Source organism: Anopheles maculipalpis, chromosome 3RL (genome assembly GCF_943734695.1).
Source record: "Anopheles maculipalpis chromosome 3RL, idAnoMacuDA_375_x, whole genome shotgun sequence".
Taxonomy (NCBI): Eukaryota; Metazoa; Arthropoda; class Insecta; order Diptera; family Culicidae; genus Anopheles; species Anopheles maculipalpis.
Window position 1 is genome coordinate 16971146 of NC_064872.1, and position 24268 is coordinate 16995413.

Genomic DNA, 24268 nt, shown 5'->3' on the forward strand with positions numbered 1-24268 from the left:
AGTAAGCACCCACCGATGTGCTCGTGCCGTGGGCCTCACTGTTTTCCGACCTTTACCGACCGGTGCGTGTCTCATCTCACCAGGAAAAGCATGTCCGTGCTGCTGGAGAAAAACGTATGGTTGGTTGGGAGGGCAGCGTTTTAAGCATCTCTGGAACGTCAGGGAACCAGGTGCCTGTGATGCGATACTCTAAATTGATTTGCAATCAGTGGAAAAACGGGAATCAATCGATTGCATAGACCTGAAAAGACGTTTGACAAGCGTGTACGGATAAAGAATCCGCTTATCGGTTCCCGGTGTGACTGGTGGAAGCGCATCGCCTGTTTGTTCGTTCTGTGCGTCATGGCGGCATGACAGCACGGCATCAGCACGGGGAAGGTTTTTATTGGGATATATTCTTGCAACCTCAATTTTGCAAAGAGCTCTGCACACAGTGCGGTTGATAAGAATGCGTTTGACTGTTTGAGTTTGCTGGGAATGCTGTTGGAGAGCATGTATAAGGATGTTTTGAATCCTATTGATATGGTTTGGTTAGTCAACTAAATTCGATATCTATGATATGGTGATATGGTTTTCGAAAACGCGTAGACATCTTTTTGATCTTTTAGTGTTACCAATAAATAAAAAAGCATTTATATTCAAGTTTTCTCTGATAAACCGATCTGTCCGATGGCAGAAAAGAGCTTGATCTTTATGTTATACACAGAATGCCCAGAATTTAAGCAGGATTCAATCTAAACTGGGTAATTATGTAACCCTTCAATTGATATAGTTATTACAAACTGCACAAGCTTAATCAATAATCCAATACAAACCAGGACGCAAGCAGCGCCTTCGATATCAAATTTCATGTTAACTGTGTCTCTCAGTACACAAGACTGATTGGTCCGTCTATATCGTCGGTATCTTTGCAGCGTCCTAACAACCTGCCCATTCAAACGTTTTAGGCAGGTGGCGCAAAAGAACATGTGCGAATAATCGACCATTTTTCATCTTGATTATCCTAGAGAGTGTATGAATATTCAGTCACTGTACGCTGCAATTCGTCTGCTTAATCTGGACTGATTGTGGCAGGGACTACTGAACTAGGTCTTTTAATCCTTTCTAATTTTTTTTCATGACCAAGCAGTTTGGAAGGCATTGCAATTGTTTGCCCTATTTGACTGCAAAGCAATGCAAAGTACATTTTTCCAAACAAAGACCAAATAAAACGTTCTCGATACGCTGCAAATATTTTCCAAAGGAAACCACAGCAAACCAAACATATGAAATCTGATACTCTATCAAACGAGCTTGTAATTTTTTGCCACTGCTCCATCCATCGTCTTTACGCTATCTTGCATCAGGGCCACCACTCTCCAAACGCTCTTAATCCTTTGGAGATACAATCAACCGAAACAACCATTACGCAGCATTAATGCTCGCTGGGACATAATCCACTGTTTCCGGTGCTGTTATTTGTAGCTGCCCTGTCTATTTACGCAAAAACTTTACCTATCCATTTAGCAAGGGTCAATTTCCCTGGGCCCCGGGAGTCACCGTTTCAACACGTACCCCGAGATCCCGGGGCCCGATCTGACCGCGTTATTTGATCAAGATTAGAACGCCCGAAACGAGCAACTTTTCTGCAGCACTTGCAGCACACGTACAGTTCGTTCGGTTGGATTTATTAATGGCGAGGAAATCGCAGCGCTGTGCTCTCCACGTGGCCAGCAATCGACGGACGGACGTCCCATATGCGTGCGGGAGGTAATAACCACCAGCGCCAACCATCCGTGTAGCAACAGCGCACTAAGTCAACTCGTAAAGTAGCAACAAATTTAATGCTCAATTTGCTACTTCGCTGCACGACTCAGCCGAACCGCGTGGTGCTGGAGGTCGTGACTTTCCAACCTCTTCGCCGGAGCAAAAAGTCGTTCCCTACTTATGGAGAGTCGTTTGTGTTTTCTACTTTTTTTTTTGCTTTTCTACATACTTCCAACCACTTTATTAGCCATCCATTCATCCCGTCATGATGCTCGAGCGTGTTAGTTAATCGTTTTAGCATCCTTTACGTGCTGGGATGAAGAAGGTGGTACGCTTTAAACCATAAAAATGTAAGTAAACCAGCACGCATCGTTAATGGTTGGCATTGCTCAACGGACAGCGTGACGCTGTCGTGGGACGTCGCCTGAGAGAGCTAAAGCTATGCTTATGTATTCGTCCTGGAAGAACCTTAACGAATATAATTACTCGCAGTGGAATGGCCACCAGCAAACCAATTGATGCTCTTATCAACTGCTGCACGCGAATGTTTGTCCACTTTTATACACACCGAGCACGCTGTGAACGTGACATTATCCCAAAATGTCAACCTTTCAAAGTCACAAAAAGTCGAACCGAAGAGAAGGAAGCTAAACGAGGATGGAAAGACAAATTAAAATCATAATATTATCATTGGCCGGCTTGCTCACCTGTCCCGCGCGCTCGCGACCCGATGCACCACACTTTTGCCGATAAAAAGTTCACCGAAGTTTCCACGACTTATGGACACGAGATGCGCTCGGTGTGATGTATCTGTGTTTGTGTGTAATTTTTCACATTATTCGCCTTCCACTTCTCGGCAGTGAAATGTTTTAAAGAGCAGCTCGAGCTAGGGCAGGACTGCTTCTTCGAACACGTGACTGACCGTCCCTTGGCGATGTCGATTTTGAACACATCAAAAGGAAGCAGATGGCCCATGATCTTGTCCCAAGGACAAGACACAGCAAGCGAGTGAGAGAGAGAGAGAGAAGGGCAGATTGCTGCGTCAAGGTGTGGATGGCGTAATTACATTTATCTCCCGCCCGAAGCATTGTTCGTCTTAATTAATTTACTTAATTTCCATAGGAATGCGATAAATAATATGATGCCGGTATCTCCCTGGCTGTGCGTTTCCTGCTTGTGTGGCTGGAATTTCTAGTCACTTACCCCCGGTTTCCACAGCAAAGGAAAGGGAACCACGAAACAACAGTCGGGGTGGACATAACGATCTCCTCCACGTAATGGCCAGGTGAAACATATCTTTCAAGTGGTGCAGAAATTGTGCGTCTATCACCATATACGCACACAAACACACCATTATTTCATCATGGTTTGTACTGTGGAGCGGTTGATTTCCAAAATACCGGTGTGAACAAACATGCTCCACTCCTGTAATCAACTCGACAGGACAACCTGTAAGAAAAATGTGAGAAATAGACAAATGTATGCATGTTGGAAACGCTAGCGACACGCTCTTATCAGCTCGCACTGACTTGAGCGACCATTTCCGAGGTCAGACAAACTTAAAACATTATTAATGTGTCTCCCTTTGGCCCGACGGCATAGACTCGAACGTTATTTTTCACACGATGTGTTTCCGTAGCGTTGAAATGGAGCAAAAATGCAAGGGAATGGTAGAAAACTTTTGCTAACAAATCTACTTACTTGCTCGAAGGGCACATCATCTTCGTTGAAGTTCAAGGACTGCAAAGTGAGAAAAATTTGGCGTGAAATGGATTTTTTCCCACTAAATATTTAGTTGAAAATAGGTACAAAATATTTAAGCTCCTTTTATATCTATATTTATGCAGCTTTTTTATTATTTTAAAACGTTAAACCTATCCCATCCAGCCTTCTGTTGTGGCAATAGTCCTCTAAATCGAGTCATAGGTATTATCGTTGTTAAATTTACTATTCGCATTATGTGTTTGCATTTATGGTTGCCAAAATGAAAGCACGATTTCGACTAAAATTCTTCCGTCTGTGAGTGCAATGATTACGGATCAACCAGGAGGGGCAATAGGTTCGGGATGACCATGCCCGTTGCTGCACTGGTTGATCCGAACTCGTTGCACTCACGGGTCGAACTCGATTCTTGTAAGAACGAACCCGACTTTTGGTTGATCCTTGGAAATTTCTATGCAACAAAAAACTGACCAATTGTTATTTACAACAGTTCCATCTATTTATCTAACTAAAATGTTGCAGATAAAAAATCTTACAGTAACCTACATCTCCTACAGAACCCAGACTCGGCTTACAATAGTTTCCATTGCCATACAATGTGCCACGTTTGTTCTAAGCGTTCGGGTTTTGTCGTATCATACGCCGCCGTTGAGCTGTCATCCCCTGCAGTTGTGACTCTTGTTACCTGCTTTGTACTATCATACGATAAAACCCTGAAAATCATACTCCCAACACATCAATCAATATGGATTAAATCGATCAACATGGATTGGAAACACATTTGCAGCACAATAATACGCTGCTTGACATTTGTTTCGTCCCTTTCTGGCGTGTACCATTGCGGAAAACATGTAATGGTTTATGGATCGTTCACTATTGATTTTCACGGTGATGCATTATAGTCGGTGATGTATTAATCAAAAAACACATCCAAGCATTATGAAGCTAACGATACGTCCAAATCTGATCTGCATGATCCGAACAAGCCACTGTTTGCTGTATTTTGTAATACAATTACAAGCTTAATTTATTTATTACAACCTTTCCGCGCACATTTTTTTTCATTGAATGGATTACTCATGGTTGATGTAGTAAGTACACAAAATTTTGTAGAAAATTAGGAAATCACAAACATCCTAATTTAAATCAAAATTAAATTTATTAAGCTCGTAGAAATAGGAGTACCAAGGATTTGTTATCTGATATAATAGACTATGTGCATCCAAATGAAAAATTACTTCGAAAAGCTAATTTAATTAATGATTATATAATTCTTGAAATAAGTGCACAACAACAAGCGCAAAAATGTCTGCTTTTTGCACTTAAATCAACTTTTGGTTAATGAATTAAGTTAAAATAATTTATTTGTAATAGTACTTAGAAACGTTTGCTAATTATTCCGTTCAATCGAATAAATTGATCGTTTTGCGAGCAATTTTACCGCCTTATTCCAGTATTTATTGTTTTGCTTTATCCATATCAATTACTTATGTGCTTTACACTGTGCGTTAAAAAGGTGTATTAACGACATCATGTTTTTAATAACTATGAATAATTTTCATCACCCCAACGGGGTGTTATGTTCATGCCTCCAAACACCGCATACTGACCACACAACATGGAAAAAAACACGAAACCTTCTCTCCTTCGGGACACTGCTGCTGGTTCCGGTGTGGCGACGCGGTGGCTTTTTTTTCGACAACGCAACAAAACCTCCAGGAAAAAGAGATTTTTCAACGCGATAAGAGCAAAATTCAAAAAAATATATAAAGTACCGTTCCCGGGAAAGCTCAACCTCTCCTGCAAACGGACCACCTTGGCGGAAGTTATTATGGTTGGGTTGGTTTTATTTTCATTACACGAATGATTCAACCGTCCCACCGAGCCAGTTGTGTAGCTTGGAGACGCGGTCTTCTTTGCAACCCCATCACCGACTGCCGGGCACGGTAGCTATGGTGAGTGGTGAGTCTTAAAAGCGAGAAGAAAAAAAACATGCTTTCCACTGCCAGCACAATCTTGCTGTGCTGTTGGTACACGTGCGGTAACCCGCGGTTTTACCGTACGCGGTTCACGCGCACGCCGAGAATCGAGCCTTACGATTCTAAACAGAACATAGCAAGAAGAAGCGCAAGACCAGAAAAAAAGAAAAAAGAAATCGAATGAAAACACCAAGGTAAGATAATGAAGCAGAAAGAATTTGGGAACTTTGGAAATAAATTTTACTTTCATAATATTACCCATCCACTTCTTTAATGTTTCACAACTCGCTGTTACGTTTCGTGCGGTGCACCTACGCACGCGCTCCATGTTCTCCCGGGCGTTTTATATTTCATGTCGATGTTTTCTTCCTTTTTTGTTTAACACAATTTTGTTCATCGCAAAAAAAAATGGTATCGCTTCCCATGTTCATGTGTGAAGTTTCCAAACTTTGCTGCTTCCCTTCGTTCAATTCCGCACCGTCCTGTTGCAGTTCCCAGTTGATGGTTTTGGCCCTCCACACTGACTGAGGACAGTGAAAGTGAACCAAAAAAAAAAAAAAAAAGGGAAGGACCGGAGCAGCGCAAAAAGACAGTTGCTTTATGCAAACTTTTACACCGGTTGCTCTCATCGGCTCCGTGTTGCTTGTCAGCAGCTCAGCAAGTGGGCCGCCGTATATTTGCTGCCAGCGTACCCGGGAACGATGGGTTTCGTTTTGGAAAGGCGATCGACGCTCGAGACAAGCGCGACGCTCAAGATGAGTAAAGTTTTACTGACATGCTTGCCACCAAGGACCATATGGATGCGTTTCTGTTATGGGAGATATTTCTAACATCCCAATATATGACCATCCCTTTGGCTAAGTCATGCTCCGGATGGAGTTCTTTTTTTTAAAGATGATGGTGTGGGAAAAGGTACAAAAAATCAAGCAACTCATAAAACTATATTTAAGCCAGGTGAAAACGATGGTAAGCCGTCCATCCTGTGCTCAGACATCATTGAAGATTTTGTGCAAAACCGAAAGTTGATAGAAGCCTTTGAAATAATAATGAAAAACTTTAAACAACTTTAAAAGGAAAACATAACGAAGAAAACCTTCAAATTGGTGTAACAGCACACACGTTCATGAGCAATATCCACTACACGAATTGAGCGAAAAATGCTACCAGAGGAGTGATAATATCGATGCTAGAAATTATGAAACTGTTTCAAAAACTTCCAACACTAAATTGCCCCTAAATGATCTCGTTTAGTGGCAAAAAGTTTGAAAAGAATGCTTAAAACCAAAAAGGGCTTATCGTTTCACGACACATTCTGTTCGAAGCACACTTTTCAAACGGTTTTTCGATAAAAGCACATTTGGTAAATTATTATGTTCGCACTCAATTGATGGAAGAGCGTTTTAATTCTCAAAAGGATACCGCTTTTCGGGCCGTTCTTACCAGTTAAACATTTATTCAGTAATTTAAAATCCAGGTCACGCCTCGGACATCATCATCGTCATCATCATCAGCGCCGGGAACACCGTAAACTGCCCCCGAGGGTTTGGGTCAGTTGCAGACGACAGCACAACACACAACAACAATTACTAGGGCAGGGTGAAAAAAGGGTTAAAAAAAAAGGATGTGTAAAGGGGAAGACATAAGTCGTCCGACACAGTAAGCACTACAAAATGATGATGGAAAAGAATGGTCAAAATGGAAGGTGTCAACTTTGAAAGGCGACCATTTTAACGCTGCTATTGCAAGGGCATTAATGGAACAAAAGTCCTTTTTCCCAGCAGTATCTCTATCACTAGCTCTGTCTGTTCTTTTTCCATAAGCGCACACAAACACACATATATCTGCGTGATTGTCTTTGCAACTCTAAAACAAATATTTAACTCGTTCTCCCTTTTTCTCTCTTCGTTGACCGGGTTTCGTACAAATCCATGAATTAGCGAGTGGTTCATGGTTGGTGTACTTTTTTTTTCACCTTGCTTGCTTTATTTATGATGATGCTGGTGCTACTACCGTCCCAGCGATGGGCGGCTTCCCATCGAAGGGACACTAGAGTGGCATTTATTTTAATCAAGCTTGTTAGGGTTTTGCCTAGTTTAAACTAATGACTTTTCAGTACATCAAAATGGCCGATAACGGCTCCGGTCAATTAGACCGGAACTGTGCCCGATCCTCCAGAGAGAATGGTAAATATGATGTGATGGATTGGGATTTTTTTGTTTTGGTAAATAAATTTGCTTTGCGTGACAAATTCATCATCATTTGCGTGCTTTTTTGTGTGTTTACCCTTGGTGAGAAATGGAGGAAATTCGTACTCATCTTTTTAGTGAAGTAATGGAAGCTTTTTTTGCGTAAAGTAAGAAAGCATTGATTTAATTTGGTATTATCGATTTTCCTCTGAACTAATTTTGAAACAAGCAAATAAATATATTTTTCACATTGAGCTTTTATAAAATGTCTGAAGTGAGATGCTCCGGGAAAAAATCGCTACCATTTCTTCAACGACGTACCATATCAAACTGTTGTATCTTATTATATGTCAAGAACTCTGGAGCTTTTGGAGCCATAGAAGAAGTAGAACAATGTGTCTGCTTGTCCTAGGAAACAGCCACTCAATACAGCTACACTACACTTCTATCTTAACTTTCTGACTGTTCCGCCACAATTCAATTAGCTTTACACGCACTGTTCACACGCTTCTCGAAAAACGGTCCTAGGCAGCCCTCGATCATAACTGGCAATAGCAGTGGCGTCCTTCGTCAGCAATGTCCAGCGCTCGTAGTCTCGATCGTGTATTGGTATCAGAACCCTTCCACCAACGCATGATCATCGCCATCATCTGAGACTCTGCTTTCCAGTCAAGTTCATTCACGATGATCCTCTGCCAAGCAAGTGCTTTATTTTCGTCGCATCGCAACTGAACGCAATAATTTAAGGTATCCACAATACCAAAGAAATGAAAAAGGATTCGACCGAAAATTGTAGCCTGGATAACAAACCAGCCATTTCATCTATTATTAACAATTTTTAAATTTCCATTTGTACCAACGCAAGCATCCATCATGCCATGTGTTTTCGCGTGTTACACCATTATGTGTTAAAGCGACAACTTTGCTAAGAAACGAATAGCAAAGCTGCTACTGATGATGTCGCACAAATCCTACTTCTAAGAACACAGCATGTAATACATTTTCTTCCACCGAAATATTTGGCCCAATAGTACAAATCCCAACGACTGTGTTCTCGGCAAACGGGTAATTTCTGAGAACTTTTCTGTTCCAACCACAACAATCACATTAATTTTATAGTCCTTTTTTTCCTTAGACTACCCAGCACCCCGACTCATGATAAGTAATCAGTCTCCTGATTGTATCCGTTAACCGAAAATCAAAGCTTCTTGCGACATGAAACCCGCACCCTAGGCATTAAGAGAAGCGTACTGAGAGAAAGGAAAGGAGGTAATGGTACAACATTACTCTCGTCTCGACGGCGAGATTTGTATTTATTGCACTCGGAAAGAAAACAGTCCTCCAAACCGGCAAAAGAGTTAAGAGAATGCGGTACCTTTTTTTCTCGGTTTGGCAGATCGCCCACGTACAGTTGAAATGATTTACTTGGGAGCGAGAAGAAGTGGTGATTTTGGTGGTGGTGAAAAAAAAATCGACAAATGCCCTTTCTCCCCCACTACTAGTTCTGGTTCGAGTTAATCGAGGTCAGTCTTTAGTTTTGCAAAAGCTTTGTTGGCCATGGCAAGTCCTAGCACCCGACAAGTCGTAGCACAACAACCGTTGGTTCTGTTTTTCCTTGACGTGCTGGCATCGGGAAATGAAGCAAATGGCACCGACTTGCACTGCTACAAGATGTACTGCAGTTGCGAGTGCATCTGATCCGTTTCGTCCCAAAATAACGACTGCACCCAGTGCAAGCTAGCTGACAAAATGCTTCCGAGCGAATGAACAAATCCTGTCTGGAGGCGCCTGTTCCGAATGGGGGAGACTAACGTGCGACGAAACAAATCAAAATACGAGCGTGGGTACTTTCTTCCCTTGGACCGGATGGCGTCTAAATCCGAGCTCAAGACGCTACCAACAAGATGTGCCACTCAATCGTACGGGCTCGCTACTTACGCTCTCCCTGCTTCCTATTAACTGCTAGGCACGAAGAAAGGACATCAGCTTAAAGCTTTTCTCGGTGGTGCTTCTGTGTGTATGTGTGGCTATGTTCTAGCACTGAGAAGTATGATTACTGTCAGCTATAACGCCCCGGGGGCGATAGTATAGGGCCGCCAGCTTTGCCCAACCGAGCGAAAGCTGTGAATTGTGATTGCGTGCCGCGCGCTGCAAACATCCGAATGCAAGTCGCATTGAAATTGAAGAACTAGTGGCGGAATAAATCAGATTAATTGAAAAGATACCCGTCCCGGTTGGGTCCGACCGGATTTCTCGAGCCCGCGCCTTCCTGCCGACCGTTAGCCGTGGATGATCCTGCTCAAAAGGACAAGGCCAAATCCGTCCGCGCGGCAAAAGCAGCCGCGCGAATGATGCTTGCCCGACTGCAATGCAACGAACTGCTGCATGCTGACGGCGAAAGACGTTTGTCTCCGAGTTCATGTACTTCCTGTGTGTGTGTACTGTATGCGGTGGATGTTTTTCATCGATGGTATGGTACGATACCCAACTGCATAGATTGAACAAGAGTGTGTGACTATGTGTGTTTGTGTGTGTTGATGGAGAGGAAAACCAGCAAAACACATGTACACACCACACCATCCAACCGACGGTTCGAGCATTCCAAGGAACGATGCTTTAGTTTTGCATGCAGCCCGTGTACTCGCCTGCTCACAGCTGCACAGACGCCGACGAGGACTCTGATGATCCAAATGGAGGTTGTACACTTCTTCCCCCTATGAACCGATCACCCAGTCTCCCGACGCCCATCACCATGATGATGATCTTGCAATCTGCCACCTCTTCCGGTGCTCGTCCGGAGATGTTCTTCCGCAGGTAGTAGCGGAGCAAACGAAGCAATCTCTCAATCTCTTTCTCTCTCTCCTGGTGTGCCTACTAACGATCCCTCCGTGCCCAGGAGGATTGCATTGCTGGCGTAAAGCAGGGGCGGTATGCAGGGAATGCCATTTCTTAAATTAGATTGCTGCAAATGAATTTCTTATTCAACGTTTGAGTTAATTTTCCGTTACTTAAATGCAATCCGAACGAGACGTTGATTGGATTACGGCCTATTAAGCCGACACTGCCTCTTCTCGTCCTCTCTGCGGCCCCGTGCCGGGCCGCACTGCACTGTAGTGAGCGAGCGCGCGAAACAAGCAACTACAACAAGGTGCCAAGGAAGGTTTTCCGACTAAGTAAGTGACTGCTAGCCCAACCCCAAGGATAAGAGCATCGGCTAACGACTCGTACCGACATCGATTTCCCATCCGGTGGGTCTCTCCGTACTCATGCCGGATGTGATGGACCCACTCTGACACCAACTGTTCGGCTTGGGGCTTTTCCGGATTTGCTGAAATAGGACACCGACATTTGATACGTCGGGGTTCGCTCTTCACCTAGCGTTGCGGAAACCGTATCCTCAATCAAGGGAAAGGATACTTAAATATTTGCCCGATATTAATTAACTGTGGAACTTATTGTGGAATCGTACACTACACGGTCGCATTTCGGTATTGCCAAGAAAGAGCGAACGAGCGGGTTTTGCACGCTGGAACGTATTACAGCAAGCCAGGAAATGCAATACGTCTCAACACATCCCAACCGTCTACGGAACCACGAAATCAATTACGCTGTTTGCCGGCATTACCACTCGTCCTCTGCCCGGCAGCCGCCGAAAGCGAACCCAAAACGGGTGCGCTCGCTCGTTGCTAATCGTTGAAGCGTTCAGGCGTACTGCAGTCCTATTTACGGCCGTAATTTGTCTTCGAGATGTTCAGCAGATGGGAGCGCATTAGGTGCAAACCGTTGACGGTTGTGCACTCCGTATGGTACGGTCTATTAAAAATAGAATTTCTTAAAAGCCTCTGTTGGTGTGTTTTGATTCTTGGTATTCGAAAGTACGGAGCTAGACTTCTGGAAAATCAATTATTGATTTGCTGATTTCTAGGTATTATTTTGAGAATTTTCCAAATCGCTCCATTTGAGGCGTACGGTCGATGAGGGTTTTTGTTGGGAACCAATTTTGTTAAATTTTTGGCTCAAATCTTGGTTAACAACGTAAACTGGTTTGAAAATCTTTGCAATGAGATTGCATAGATCATTTATAGCCTGGTAAATTTTGCTGGACTTGGAATACGGAGAAATATCTTAGGTAAGCTGTATGTTGTTGGGGAAGTAATTTATTTATAAAATAATTCCTCGACTTTTGCAATAAAGCCAGACCGAGTTTATTGAATATTAATTATTGGAAAATTCACGTTGTTCAGAAACTTACATGCCCAAATTCTATTTTCTAGTTGAACATCTCTAAAACCATTGCAAACTTATGAGAGGAGCTTGATTAATTTAGGATAATCGTAAAGGGGTAGAATGTTGTTGTCGAAAATTGATTAAATTCATCACAAGATGCTGGTAAGCTTTGCCGAATAACTTAAAAAAAAAATCCCACCTTGTCATGATGTTTACATTTTTAAACGACCTTTTTCCTTTCCAATCACATTTTGTTCGTGATAAGGTTAGGACAAACTTTTGCGTGGAGAAAACTCTTCAGAACGTTGTGTTATCATCATCATTAGCACTGCCTGCACTCGAAGTGGGTAGCGTTTGGGATGATGAGACGTAAAACTCAAACGCATAGGATGCGACATGCATGCATGCATATTCCATCTAGCTGTGTGCCAGCAAAACACGCTCCTCGACGTCACGGGATCAACATTGTTCGAGTAATTCATTAAAAGTTTGCTATCCTCAACGGATCTTGCCGGTGGTCCTTGAAAGACATTAGCTTTCAAAATTTTAGCCAGAAGATGAAGATGGCCCGGGTGCGCCTGGGTTTATTGTGATTGTGCTTGTGAAAAACGAGACAAACAGAAGCGAAAAACATACAATAAAGATCGAAAGTTGGATAATTACCGTATGTAGCGCAATTTTAGATTGCTCTGTGAGAAAAAAATGTCGTGTGAGCTTATGTTTACGATCCGAGCATAAGTTCATCGTGAATTGTGGTGTTTTGGGCTGCAGTAGCATGACGAACCTGAAGGGCATGGCTGCATTTGATGCATGACAGATCACAATGCCTTGGAATCGATTCTATTGAACACATTTTACGAAAGATTGTATTTCCAGTAAATACCCTCTTCCAATGGACCGGTTCGTTGGTTTGGAGAGATTCAAATCTCATTTATGTTATGTTCTTCCATAGCGCAACATAGCTTTTTCAAATAAACATAATGTTTATTGTAATGTTTTACAATCTACATTCGTCTCTCCTTCAAGAACAGTTCTGGCCTTTTGGGTTTTCCTATTATCAGCAATTGGTGTGATCATCTTCCCTTCAGTTCGTATAATCGTCGCCTCCCTGCTCTAAGTTTTGTGTTTGATCAGGCAACATTAACTAATTCGTAATAACTCATTTTCCTTACGTGTTGATGCTTTTTGTTGAATGTGAGTCTTCAGGAGCCCTTAGAGCCCTTGCTTTCCCCCAGGTCTTGTTGCATTGTCAACGTCCTGACGGTTTCTGAGATGAAAGTCATCTCGTTGGCCATTGGGGGTTGTTGAAGTTGACCAGCCTCGGATTTACTCCGGACGGCCGGCGCTCACGGTATGGCCGGACATAGCGTGACAGCTAGCTAGCATGTCTTTGAGTCGTTCAATCAGCTTGAGGCTTGGAGTTATTGTTGCCACTTTTTATACTCAAGTTTTCATCGCAAGCCATGGATAATTTTGTAGAATCACTGATGAAAGATAATCGAAACTGAAAATCCTTCATTTAAGGAAGAAACATTAAAACGAGGAAAGAAGAAGTGTAACATTAACAAAACCTGCGGTGTCATTCGTCAGAATTTAGGCGAGCATAATACATTCGAAACGCTCCTTTGCAGAGTTTGTGGGACACCGATGAGCTCGGGAGGTTTCTATATTCGATCACTCCCCAAGTGTACTTGAAGTCTTGGTTCCACGGCATCTCAGGTGATCGTGCGTTCATTCGAATGATGTCTAGGCTTAGGTCTAATCATTTCGCTTTTGGCCGCGCATCTCCAGCGTACATGACAGGTCGACTCCAAAATATGAGTCTGCGGCCTCGGATACTGATGCTTTTAATAAAGCCTCCGAAAAATGGAGGAAAATAGTTATAACATGTTCTGATACACCTGTTTTGAGAAATACAAGAAAAACAGTTGACATTTATTTAAATATCATTGCAATATCGAATACAAAACATTTAACAAGAGTTACTGATTGTTGAGGTAAAGGGTGTTAGGATTCTTACAGAGAAATTCTAGTAAACCCAAAAAACAACGAAAGTACTGAAAACTCATCGTGACATTAGTGACTAAATAGAGTAGAAAAATTGGCCACATATGATTTTTATGGTGCACTATATTTCCTATCATTTATTATAGTATCAACATTATTTTATCCAATCAATCGTGAAACCTCTTGTAGCAATAATTTGTTCAGACAAGCCCCAAGTATTTCGGAATTCTACGCCTATCGCAGCTATTCAAAACAACGCTTGAAAACATAGTTCCAAAAATTATGCAGAAAATGTACCAAAAGTATATCATTACAATGGGAAAGCCGCTTATGAAAGCATGATGAGCAATATGGAAACTAATGAGCACACACACATAGAGAGAGAGATAGTTTATCACATTCGAAACCATCGCTAACCATACGCTCCATTGGGCTCCCTTTTTTATTCTATGGCCCCGTCGTCGTTACCCTGTTTGACTCGCTACTCTGCTATTCAAAAGCTTCCAGTTAAGGATCCGATTCAAAGGCCAGCTACTATTCACCCGGGCACTCGGGTTAATGTCTAAATAGCTTGCAGGTTCGTTGGGTTGGAGTGGTATTAAGTGTCTGTTTTGGTTTTGGTTTTTTTTTTCGTTCTGCCCTTCTTTATGTCCATGCTTTTGTGTAAATTATTTGCATTCATCCCTTCGCCTCGCTGGCTGTAGTACCATCGGTGCATGCTGCACTTCATTAATTTATTAATGTTTAGCGTACTATTGAATGGGCAGGTTGGGAAAGGTTCACAATGTTAAAGAGCAAACTGTAAGCGCTTGTTGAGATTTGATTCAAATGATGTGCAAATTCTGGTCCTCCTCGATGGTGAGCTCGCGAGCTTACAGAATGCTAATGTTTGCATTCTCAGATTTAGCAAGTATTTTATTGAATATTTAAAACAATAAAAATTTATCTTCTATTAAACTCTGAATTGGACTCTGAATAAACATTGGAAGGTCATTGGCTATTGGTATTTTTTTCTTTGTTCTTGTATTGCGGGATGCTAGGCCACGAGAAGGATTATAGTACCTTGAAGATCATTCCTATTCGTCCTCTTCTTGCGTATTCTTACAGCTTTAGTTGCACGGCATCTCAGGGGATCGTCAGGATCTCGTCATCTCAGGAGCTTAAAAGACACCCACACACACCCGATCACGATTAATATCCTGGTAAGGAACGAGACTTTACAATACAAAACAGCCGAGTCCAGTCCAGGGTTAATTACTGAGGAAGGACATGTCTTCTGATCAGTGTCTTCTTCCTGACTTAACGACCTTCTAGGTTACGCCGGCCATCGAAATGACTAGACAAAACTAGACTTGCCGATACCACGCTCAGTGTGCTTCAGTGTGCTTTATATTTATTTATAAGTATCGAAAATACTTAGAAAAGTTTTTAGTGATTGATTTAGTGATTCACAACAATAACGATCGGACGCAAACGGTCCAAAAGGCACACACGCACAGAGTTCTGTGCTCCAAAAAATTCAACCAAAACCCAAATCCTACAAAACGCCAGCAGGCAACAAGCGCACGTAATTTTCGCTGCTTCTCAACATCGCCATTATCATCATTGGCACGTTATCATTGTGTTGCGCGGTTCTTAAGAAGCATCCTACATCACACAGTCATCATCCCACAGGCCACGTTTGTTGTGTTTCGCCTGTTTTCGGTGAGAATGAAGCGTACCTTTCGATGTCGATCGTCGTCGAGTTCTCGTCGGCCCCAAAACGAGGACACCGTGCTTTTCTTTTTGCACTCTCTCTCTCTCTCTCTCTCTCTCGCACAGGATGCACCCAGCACAGGTGCTTTACCGGTGTGATGAAATGCATACGAACAACGTCGAGGACACTTCATCGTCATCGGGGGAAGGGTTTCCAAATGTGAGGGGGGGGGGGGGGCTAAATGCACACTTACAAAACAACGAAACCAAGCCAGGCAGACCAAGAAATCGACACACTCACGCTCACTGCGAGCGGATGGCAGCCTTTCTTTGGCAGCCGGGTTTCCATCAGTGACTGCGGCCAGTCTTTGTTTGCTGGGACGTCGGGTGATTCTTTGTGTCCGCTTTCCGGTGTGCGATATTCACCCGGTTTTTCCTTACGGTACGATTTCCATACCCGATGGTTGCGTCGGTAGGCCGTCTGGCTGGTTGGCGACAACGCCTAGGGACGACGACTCATTGGCGACAGTGCCGTTCGTTCGTCCGTTCGACTTTTGCGGGTGCCTTCAAGGGAACGGGCTCGAAACAGGGATTATCTTTCGCCGTCCTGGTGTGGTATTCTTTCTCTTCCAGCGTCAGCTTTTCTTCTCTGTTACTCGCTTTAGCACTTCGGTGCCTAGAAACAGCCTAAAGGACACAGACTGTTTTGCAGTAGTTTTCCGAAGCATAAAAAAGCGATAGTGGACGAATAAGAAGGAGAGGATGCACAAAACCTGAATCCTAAAAGCAAAACGACGGTAAACAAGTTGTGCATCATCAAGCATTTCATTAGCTGTTTTGCCTGGCGACTTACGCGTGTACAAACTGTTTGAGAATCATTCACCTTTTGTGCGAATGGATGCTGATGATGCCTGCAGGCGGAACTTTTTTTTAACTCACACACACAAACACCCACAGAGGGTAGGAGTGGAATTAGGCTAGTGTGTTTGTTGGTCCTGGAGGATGTATCACAAAATGTAGGTTTGAGGAAAATGCATTATGTAGGTTACGAAAAGGGAAGAGATTTTTTGGATTGCTGGGGATGCTGGTACAGGGGGCTATGGAAGGGCATGTGTATTAGTTTTTTGTGCATTTATTTCTTCTAAAGCCGCAAGATCAATATTGCCCAACGGGTAACCCCGAAAGCCAAAATGTAAAGACAGTTTATGATCTTTGTTGCAACAGTTTAATCCGGCATATTGTCAAGCATAGTATGAATAATTAACCACGATGTGTGTGATTATTAGTCTTAAGAATTTGAGGAATTTTAATTTTTTAAATACACTGCTTTTATAATTTACTTACTAAAGTACTTATAATTATAGGCGCTACAATTGCTACTTGGTTTGACGCTACAGAAACCCACGATCGATCGTTCACAGTCTAGCAGTGTGATGGTCAATTGCTGTCCTAAAATTGTTATTCATGGTGATGTTCTAAAGAATAAGATGGATAAAAATGAGACGGTAGTTCCGATTTTCCACCAGTCAGATTAGTTTTTTTGTATAATTTAGCTGGAGATTTTGACAATACGGCGTAGACCCGTCATACTAAAAAAAAAAAATAAATTAATAAATAAAAAAATGTTGGAGATTTAAGCAATACAATCCTTTACCTGAATCAATAAAAGAGTCGATTCTGAATATTTTTCATTTTAAAGTTATATATACAATATTTTACAAATCTCTTCTTTATTTTTTGCACCTTGGTGATTAGTGGCTCTCTGATATAACAATATTTAATTGTTTTGTGTCACAAAATCAATCTAAGAATATTTAAATTTGTTTTAAAAGTACCAAAAGCAGTTGTTTGTGTGTCGGATATAAGAGAGGTCTTTTTACATTTACATGTTATCAATTCTTTCTCGACCTCTCGATTCGTTCTCTACTGCGTACTCTAAACATGCTGAATTTCCCCTACTTTCCTTAGCCACAAAAGAATAGGGGAAACATTGAAATCAACAGGTGAGAAAGCATGAAGCGTTTCTGGTCTGGCCTGAAAGGCTAATATTTATTTATAATTTATGTCTTCCTTTCCAAAATCGACGAAAGTTGGTAGAAATGAAAATGAAAGTTTCCCTTTTAATGTTTGCAACTGTCTATTCATTCATTTATTTGTATAGCCTTACACCAAAGCGCAAGATAAGTCTACTCCAGATGTCCTTTAAAGGTTGAAATTATAAAACTTATTCTTTATATGCATAACTGGTTTACAACAATCCAAAAGTATTTTGTACTTTTTGTAATGCCAATCAATATCGTTAGATATATTTGATTTTTCAAACGAGTAACGTTTTCGAACACTAGTAACGCTTTGTGTCTCGGATAGCCGTTACCCGTTAATAATTAATATATGTTTGCTAACCTCCGTTACGCTTTACGTTACTCGTTACGCTCAAATGTGTCGTGGAAATTGCTCAAAATCCTCAGCTATTGCCCTGTAGGTGGCGCCAACAGTCATGATGCAATAGTTTGCTAATCGTTAGCACTATTATTTTGAAAAGAAAAAAAGATTAAACAACTAGCTAGGAATCGATTGTATGCGTGCTTTGAAGAAATATTTATTTGTGCTTAAATTCACATAGTAATTGTTCCCTTTACCTAAGAGGAATGTACTTAAAGCACCAGGCTCTTTACTTTGGTTCGCAATTCTTCCACCATTGCATTGTTCTTTACAAGCTGCTCATTACCTTTCAGTACAATTTCATCCACAAGCGAGAGTTTCTGTATTGCTGCACCAGTTTGCAATGCATTGTCTTCTAAATTGAGTTTTCTGCAAAACACCAACCCTCCCAGCACACCCAAATTACGATCTATCAATCGATTTCTGCTCAAATTGATCGCATCCGCTGTAGCGAGGTATTGCACATAGTTCAGGACGGTCAACTGAAGACCGGATAGATCAATTTCCATACCGAACTTGCCAGCTTCAATCCATTCTTCTAACCGATTTTCGATAGACCATTTGCTAGCAAGATCCAAATAGTATCCTTTCCGGAGTGCGTCGACCGTTTCGAGCTTTGCCAGATGCTGACGGATCGTTTCGTAATATCCGCGTCGATCAATCGCTTTCATCAGTAGTGCGGCAGTAAGCAGCGTCCATTTGCTGTCCGGTTCATACTCCAACAGTTCTTGGCAGGAAGCGAGCTGTGCTTTCAGCACGTCCACGATACCAGACCCAAACTCATAGCCAAACTTTGGTTTTTTTACACCGATCACCCCTTCCCGGGATACGGTGTGGAGGTTGAGTACGTGTTTTACGTCACTCGGTGTGATGAGAGTAACAGTTGCGCCTCTTTCTTCCTTAACAATGAATGTGCCTTTCATTATCCAAGTTGTATCAAAATTGTTTCCTTCAGTAGCTGGCATCCAATCGCTAATATCGTTGCACTTATCACAGCACGGCACGTCCAACTTATATCCACCGGAAGTTAGGTCGATGGGTACACTGAACGACAGTACAGCCAAGTTTTGCCTCACATCCACCCGACAGGTGGCCACATCAAGCTCGGGTTGTGAATAGCCGAGCAACCAGCGCTGATAAAACCAAGCACTGCTATCGTTCGGATCGGTAAACGCTGCGGTCAGGACTAGTTCCAATTCTTCCTTCAACTTCTCATCGCTTATCGGACGGCTTGGATCATCCACGTTTGGGTAGAGCACCGGCAGCAGTTTGCTCCGATAATGCCACGACGAGTAGTTGGAAAAGTTTTTCTCGATCTTTTCCGTACAGAATGCAAACTCTTTCTCCGGAGTTACTTTCGCATTTTCCACCACATACCGCCGATAGTCCCAGCAGTGAACTAGAATACGATAAAAAGCGTTAATATTTGTAAGGGAAATATATCAACACGCTACTTACAATTACGCTCGTCCAGCTTCAAATACTTTGTGCACAATTCTACCTCCTTTTGCCAATCGGCGGTGGGTGCATTTTCCAATATCCAGCAACGATGGTGCCATGCACAGTACGATTTCGGGTTCACCATAAGACACATTTCCGTAAAGCCAAGATCCTTATCGAAAACACTCTGAATGTCGTCACTGTTGGAAAAGCATAATCAAAAACGAGCAGCGATGAGTCACACCCGTGCGTGGAGCAACAGCAAAAACAAAATGCCGACTTTAACTTACGTGTCTGATTCTTTTAGCGCTAAAATGCACATCCGACGCAAATTCCATAGGGTCGCAATGTCCGGATTGTTTCCCAACAGTTTCGTCGTTAGGTCCATCATTTCGGTATCATACTCTTGGGTGGATTTCTTCTCGAAAATACGACCCATTGCGGCGCGGAACATTTTGACCTTTGCTTGCTGTTCCAGCTTCTTGCGGGCCGCTTCCTCCGCACTGGTACGCACTTTTAATCGTCCGTGCTGGAAAAAAAAATTAACACTAGAAAAAAAGAAGAATTTTAATTCAATCAACATACCATTTTTGAAAAATAATTAGCTGAAACGGTGTGATAAGAAAATCGTGTGTTCACAAATCGGTTTGTTTTGGTGATTTGTTGTTTCCCGTTGACTGGAGTTTGACAGTTCACGCGGATTTCGCCCATAGAGTGAGATGGAACAACAAACCATTTTCGCCGGCATTGTTTGGTGTTTGGCACAGTGGGTGAGATTTCGATTTTTTTTGATCAAATTTAATTTGATTTTTCCTATTTCTACTAGATACTAGAACTTCTTAGTATCTATTTAGTTTATTTGATTTACAATTGATTATGACAGTACGATGCCATATTGTCAACACCGCTTGTGTTGAATAAATTATATGAACTTATTGATAAGTTATTTCCTCCTTATTATTTGCCTTATGCCAGACATACTCGGTTACTTCTTAGTAACTAAATAAATAACAAAAACATAAAAGAGTGTAGTAAATCAAAATTTAAAACCATTTTAGATGACACATTCAAAATAGAAATAATGAAATATAATGTTGACAAAAAATTGGAAGCAAAGTCGTATGTGCGGCAAAGTATTCACGCAAGATTCGTGCGGCACTTTTGTATGCCCCGGATAAACGCGACCGAGTAGTTTGTGATCAAACGCCGGCAGGAGAGGATATGCCGTTGCGCTCTCGGATTGAAAATTGCGTGCGATTTGTTTGGAAGTGCGGGTAATTAACGAAACAATAGAATTTTAGTGTATGTTAATTGTTTAAACTTCGTTTCTGGTCCGTTTGTGGAGTGTTTGGGCACTTTGTAGCACGTTTGCAGTCGTTTAAATGCTAGGCTGAACCGTGCTAGTGAAAAACCACGCACTAAGAGCAAGTGTGATCGATTTTTATTCAAATTTATGTGTCGTGTAGTGAAAGCGCAGTGAGACAAAAGCTGTTAGTGTTTGATGTGATTCTACAATAGAAAACAAAAACAGGTGTACTATATGATGTATGACGCGTTTGTGGTTAATAGTGTCTGTTTGCACCATCTCTACTGCCCAAAAAATGCCGGTAGAAGGAGCTAATGTACTCCAGCTCTGTTGGTAAAAGTGCTTTTGTTATCTTCTCGTTTCGCGTTGTGACCTAGTAGGTCATGCCCAATAAAAATGGCTTACTATAGTTATGATTACCATGTGCTTCGTCAGTTAATCCTTACTCTAGTGATGGTTCGTTTTGAGCCAGATGCGCTTCTACGACTTGGTAGTATTCCTCTAAGCGCAAAGTGTTTCTTCCCACAAGTGCTAATTTAACCGATAGCAAGTCGTAAAATATCCCGGCAAAACAGTAATCACCGGCATTGGCAATCCATATTGCCTAGATATTAGAATTGGAATTGGAATTGAAAGAAAATATGCGCCAGCAAACATCAGTAAAAAAAAAAAACATGGCCCCTACCACGGCAGATGTTAGTGTGGTGTACCGTTTGTAACGCGTGTTGGAACGAGATGAAAAGCGTGGTTGAAGAGTAGAAGAAGCTGTTACATTAAAGCGGTTTATTTATATTTTCCCGCCTGTCAAGTATAGGGTGAATTTTTTTGGTTTTGTTTTTCGAACGTTCCCTTCCTCGGGTTTGCTTGAGCCAAGATCGTGACCTCCCCACGAGATGGCGGGTGGGTGAACCTTGAACGTTTGAAAAAGAAGCGCCGGATCGCACAGGATTGCTATCCATGGATCGTTTTGGCGGTACAAACGTGGAGTAACTGTGGGAGAGACATTCTGCATCGAGGAAAATGCAGATCGAAGAAAGTTATGCGTTCGAGCAATCCACATGGTAAGTCAGATTGGCTCATTTTTAATATTTGTTGCATTCAATTATTACTCTGTTTTAAGTCCTCTTTTGTCTCTATGCTCTATGGGTTTCATTGGGTCTTCTTTGGCAAGACAGCTTCAGGAGGTCTTGGTGAGGTTATTTTTGGCTTCCTTGGTTTGATTTTACCCCAAGTTAGGCAGTTTGTTCTGTGTAAGGAGAAAAGGTTTGAAAATAAATTCCATTGAGGACCTGCCGCTTGAAAGACTGGCCCTGATAACATCCAAATTTTGCTGTTATATCCTCGTAAAAATACTTCTTTTTTGATTGAAATGGAGCATTGATTGCTATTCATTCAAGGCTTGTGTTTAAACAAGTTTAAACCTAATCATTATTAGTTATATAAAGCTGAAAAAAACGAAGCAGTACAACAAAATCTATAAGCGACACTAGAATTAGATATTTGAAGACTCTATGTTTTTGGGACTAAATTCAACCATTTCAAATGCTCCAAGTCGACTTTAGAATACTTCACCCGAACCCCACCCCAAAAGGGAACATAAACACGATTAACTTGTCCATGGAATATGGGATATTTTAGTCCGGAACGTGCTTGCTCCACCGTTCACGTTCCGCGCACTTGACAGCATAAATGCGCAGACCGCTCTTGGCGCATCGCCCATCGGCGTGCCTTACACATGTCCGACCCGGTCGTGAGATTCCCCTCTCTGGATTCATTTAGATGCTCTCCGCTTTAAATGCATCGGGCATTAGCAGGGAAAACAAAAACACACACACAACAACGTAACCTCCGACATACGCACGCACCCAAGCTCCCTGGGAACGCTAAATGGCGCGCTCCAACAAGCAGAGTGAAGCATAAAACCAACGCGAGCGCGCGCTGTTGTTGCTCCAGAGCTGTAGCTGTGGCGTTCAATGTCGCCGTCGGAAAACCTGCTGCTAGCAACAGACTCGCGGAGAGAAGATAAAAAAAACGAAATCAAAAAAAGGCAGAATCAAAGACAAAAAAAAAAGGAACGAAAACATTGGCTGGCTCCACATACGGGAAAGCATAAACCACAGCTTCCGGCAGAGGGGCAAGCGAATGAGCCCTGTGCAAAAACGATCAAAACAACTGCCAAAACAAGAGAGAAATACAAAAAAAAGGAACAGACAAAAAGAAAATAGGAGAAGATACACAGTTTTGGAAATGCGAGCATTAAACCTCTCACACGAATTGTTGAGATTTTTTTGTTGCTGTAGTTTTGTTTATGCTGCGGTTGGTGTGTTCCTCTTGCTTACCAGGCCAAGAATTCGTTGCGCCGTTGCGTATGTCAGGTCAATTGTTTATAGCTTGAACCCTTGACCCCTGGTGTTGGGGTTGGGTGATCGTGTGCGCGATCGCGCGGTGTGATCCTTCCTCTTTCTTCCTATCGGTCTTTCTTTCTGCACCTGCTAATGATTCTGACCTTTCCTCGGCTGCCCGTGACCGATGATTTTTTTTCGGGAGATGTTTCCGATTGTCCGACCCTTCCTGTTTGTGTGAAGATTTTGTTTCTTTTTTTTATTTCGTACGAGAATTTGAAGGTTCGAGGTCTACCGACTGCGATCGCATAATCTTCTTAGAATACTCTTTGTTTCCTACGAGAAGTCACCCGCGGAAGGTATCGCTTTCCCTCCGTAAGCTCTGTCGCGCGAGAAATTTTCATGAAAAATGATCCCCCAGACCTGGTGGAACGTGTGAGAGGCATCGCAGCTTGGTTGGCAGGTCTGCGGTGGTTCATCAATTATGCCCTGAGAGAGCATTGTCTAGCCACACGGTGCAGCATCCATCACTCAAACGCGCTGCTCCACGGTCCGTTGGTGGTTTGTGTGCGTCGGTCATCTATCGGCATGTCACGTCTGTCCATTGTTGGGGAATCCGATGTGTGGGTCTCGTTCCGAAAACACATTCCAATCACACACCACCAAGCAGAGCTATTTCTGGTGGTTTTTCTGGCGAGAAACAAGAATGACCCTTCAATATGGTTGACGTGATGTGTGTGTGGTATGTGGTTGAGTTTTCATTGGAACTGTGTGTTGCAGCCAGACTTTTTTAAATCCTCGTAGCATCCTTGGAAATCTTCGACATCAATTAGTGCATGCATATTTGAATCAATGAGTGAAAGATTAATGCTCAACTCAATTCCAACTTTCCAATTGAAAAAGTTAAAAATTCATCTTTGCTTGGTCCCAAGTTCGATTCCAGAATGGACATATACGGATCAAAAAAGGGAACAAGAAACTCATAAAATTCTTGATTAGACAGGGGGAGTTTGGATTAGTTCTTCATTAAGATCTTCTTCCCTGGACAGTGAGTTGGGGGAAAAAGTCAACCACGTATCAGCCAACATCAACATACACACGGCACAAAAAAGTGTTGCTTGCCAACCAGAAAATCTTCCGCCCTCTCGACTCGTTGCGAGGCCAAGTTGCAAAGTT

At 42.3% G+C, this 24268-nt stretch overlaps 2 protein-coding genes across 13 annotated transcripts in view; one reads left to right on the forward strand and one right to left on the reverse strand.

The window, feature by feature from the left end:
* LOC126563720 (neural-cadherin) overlaps positions 1-24268 on the forward strand; it is a 678265-nt gene that overhangs the window by 430819 nt on the left and 223178 nt on the right. For 8 of the 12 annotated variants that reach the window (XM_050220367.1, XM_050220373.1, XM_050220375.1 and 5 more), the window contains exon 1: positions 20645-20746. The exons of 1 other annotated variant lie outside the window; for it this stretch is intronic. The gene's annotated coding sequence lies outside the window, so the exon portion shown is untranslated. Of the gene's footprint in view, positions 1-11309; positions 11316-20644; positions 20747-24268 lie in introns of those variants that run through there. 3 more of the 12 variants (XM_050220372.1, XM_050220369.1, XM_050220371.1) reach the window with 3 other exon arrangements.
* On the reverse strand, positions 18139-19974 carry LOC126564534 (geranylgeranyl transferase type-2 subunit alpha). Its single transcript, XM_050221612.1, has 3 exons — positions 19735-19974; positions 19463-19644; positions 18139-19403 (listed from the first exon to the last, which is right to left on the reverse strand). The coding sequence occupies exons 1-3, from the start codon at positions 19896-19898 to the stop codon at positions 18217-18219; spliced, it is 1533 nt and encodes a 510-aa protein (XP_050077569.1). The 5' UTR covers positions 19899-19974; the 3' UTR covers positions 18139-18216.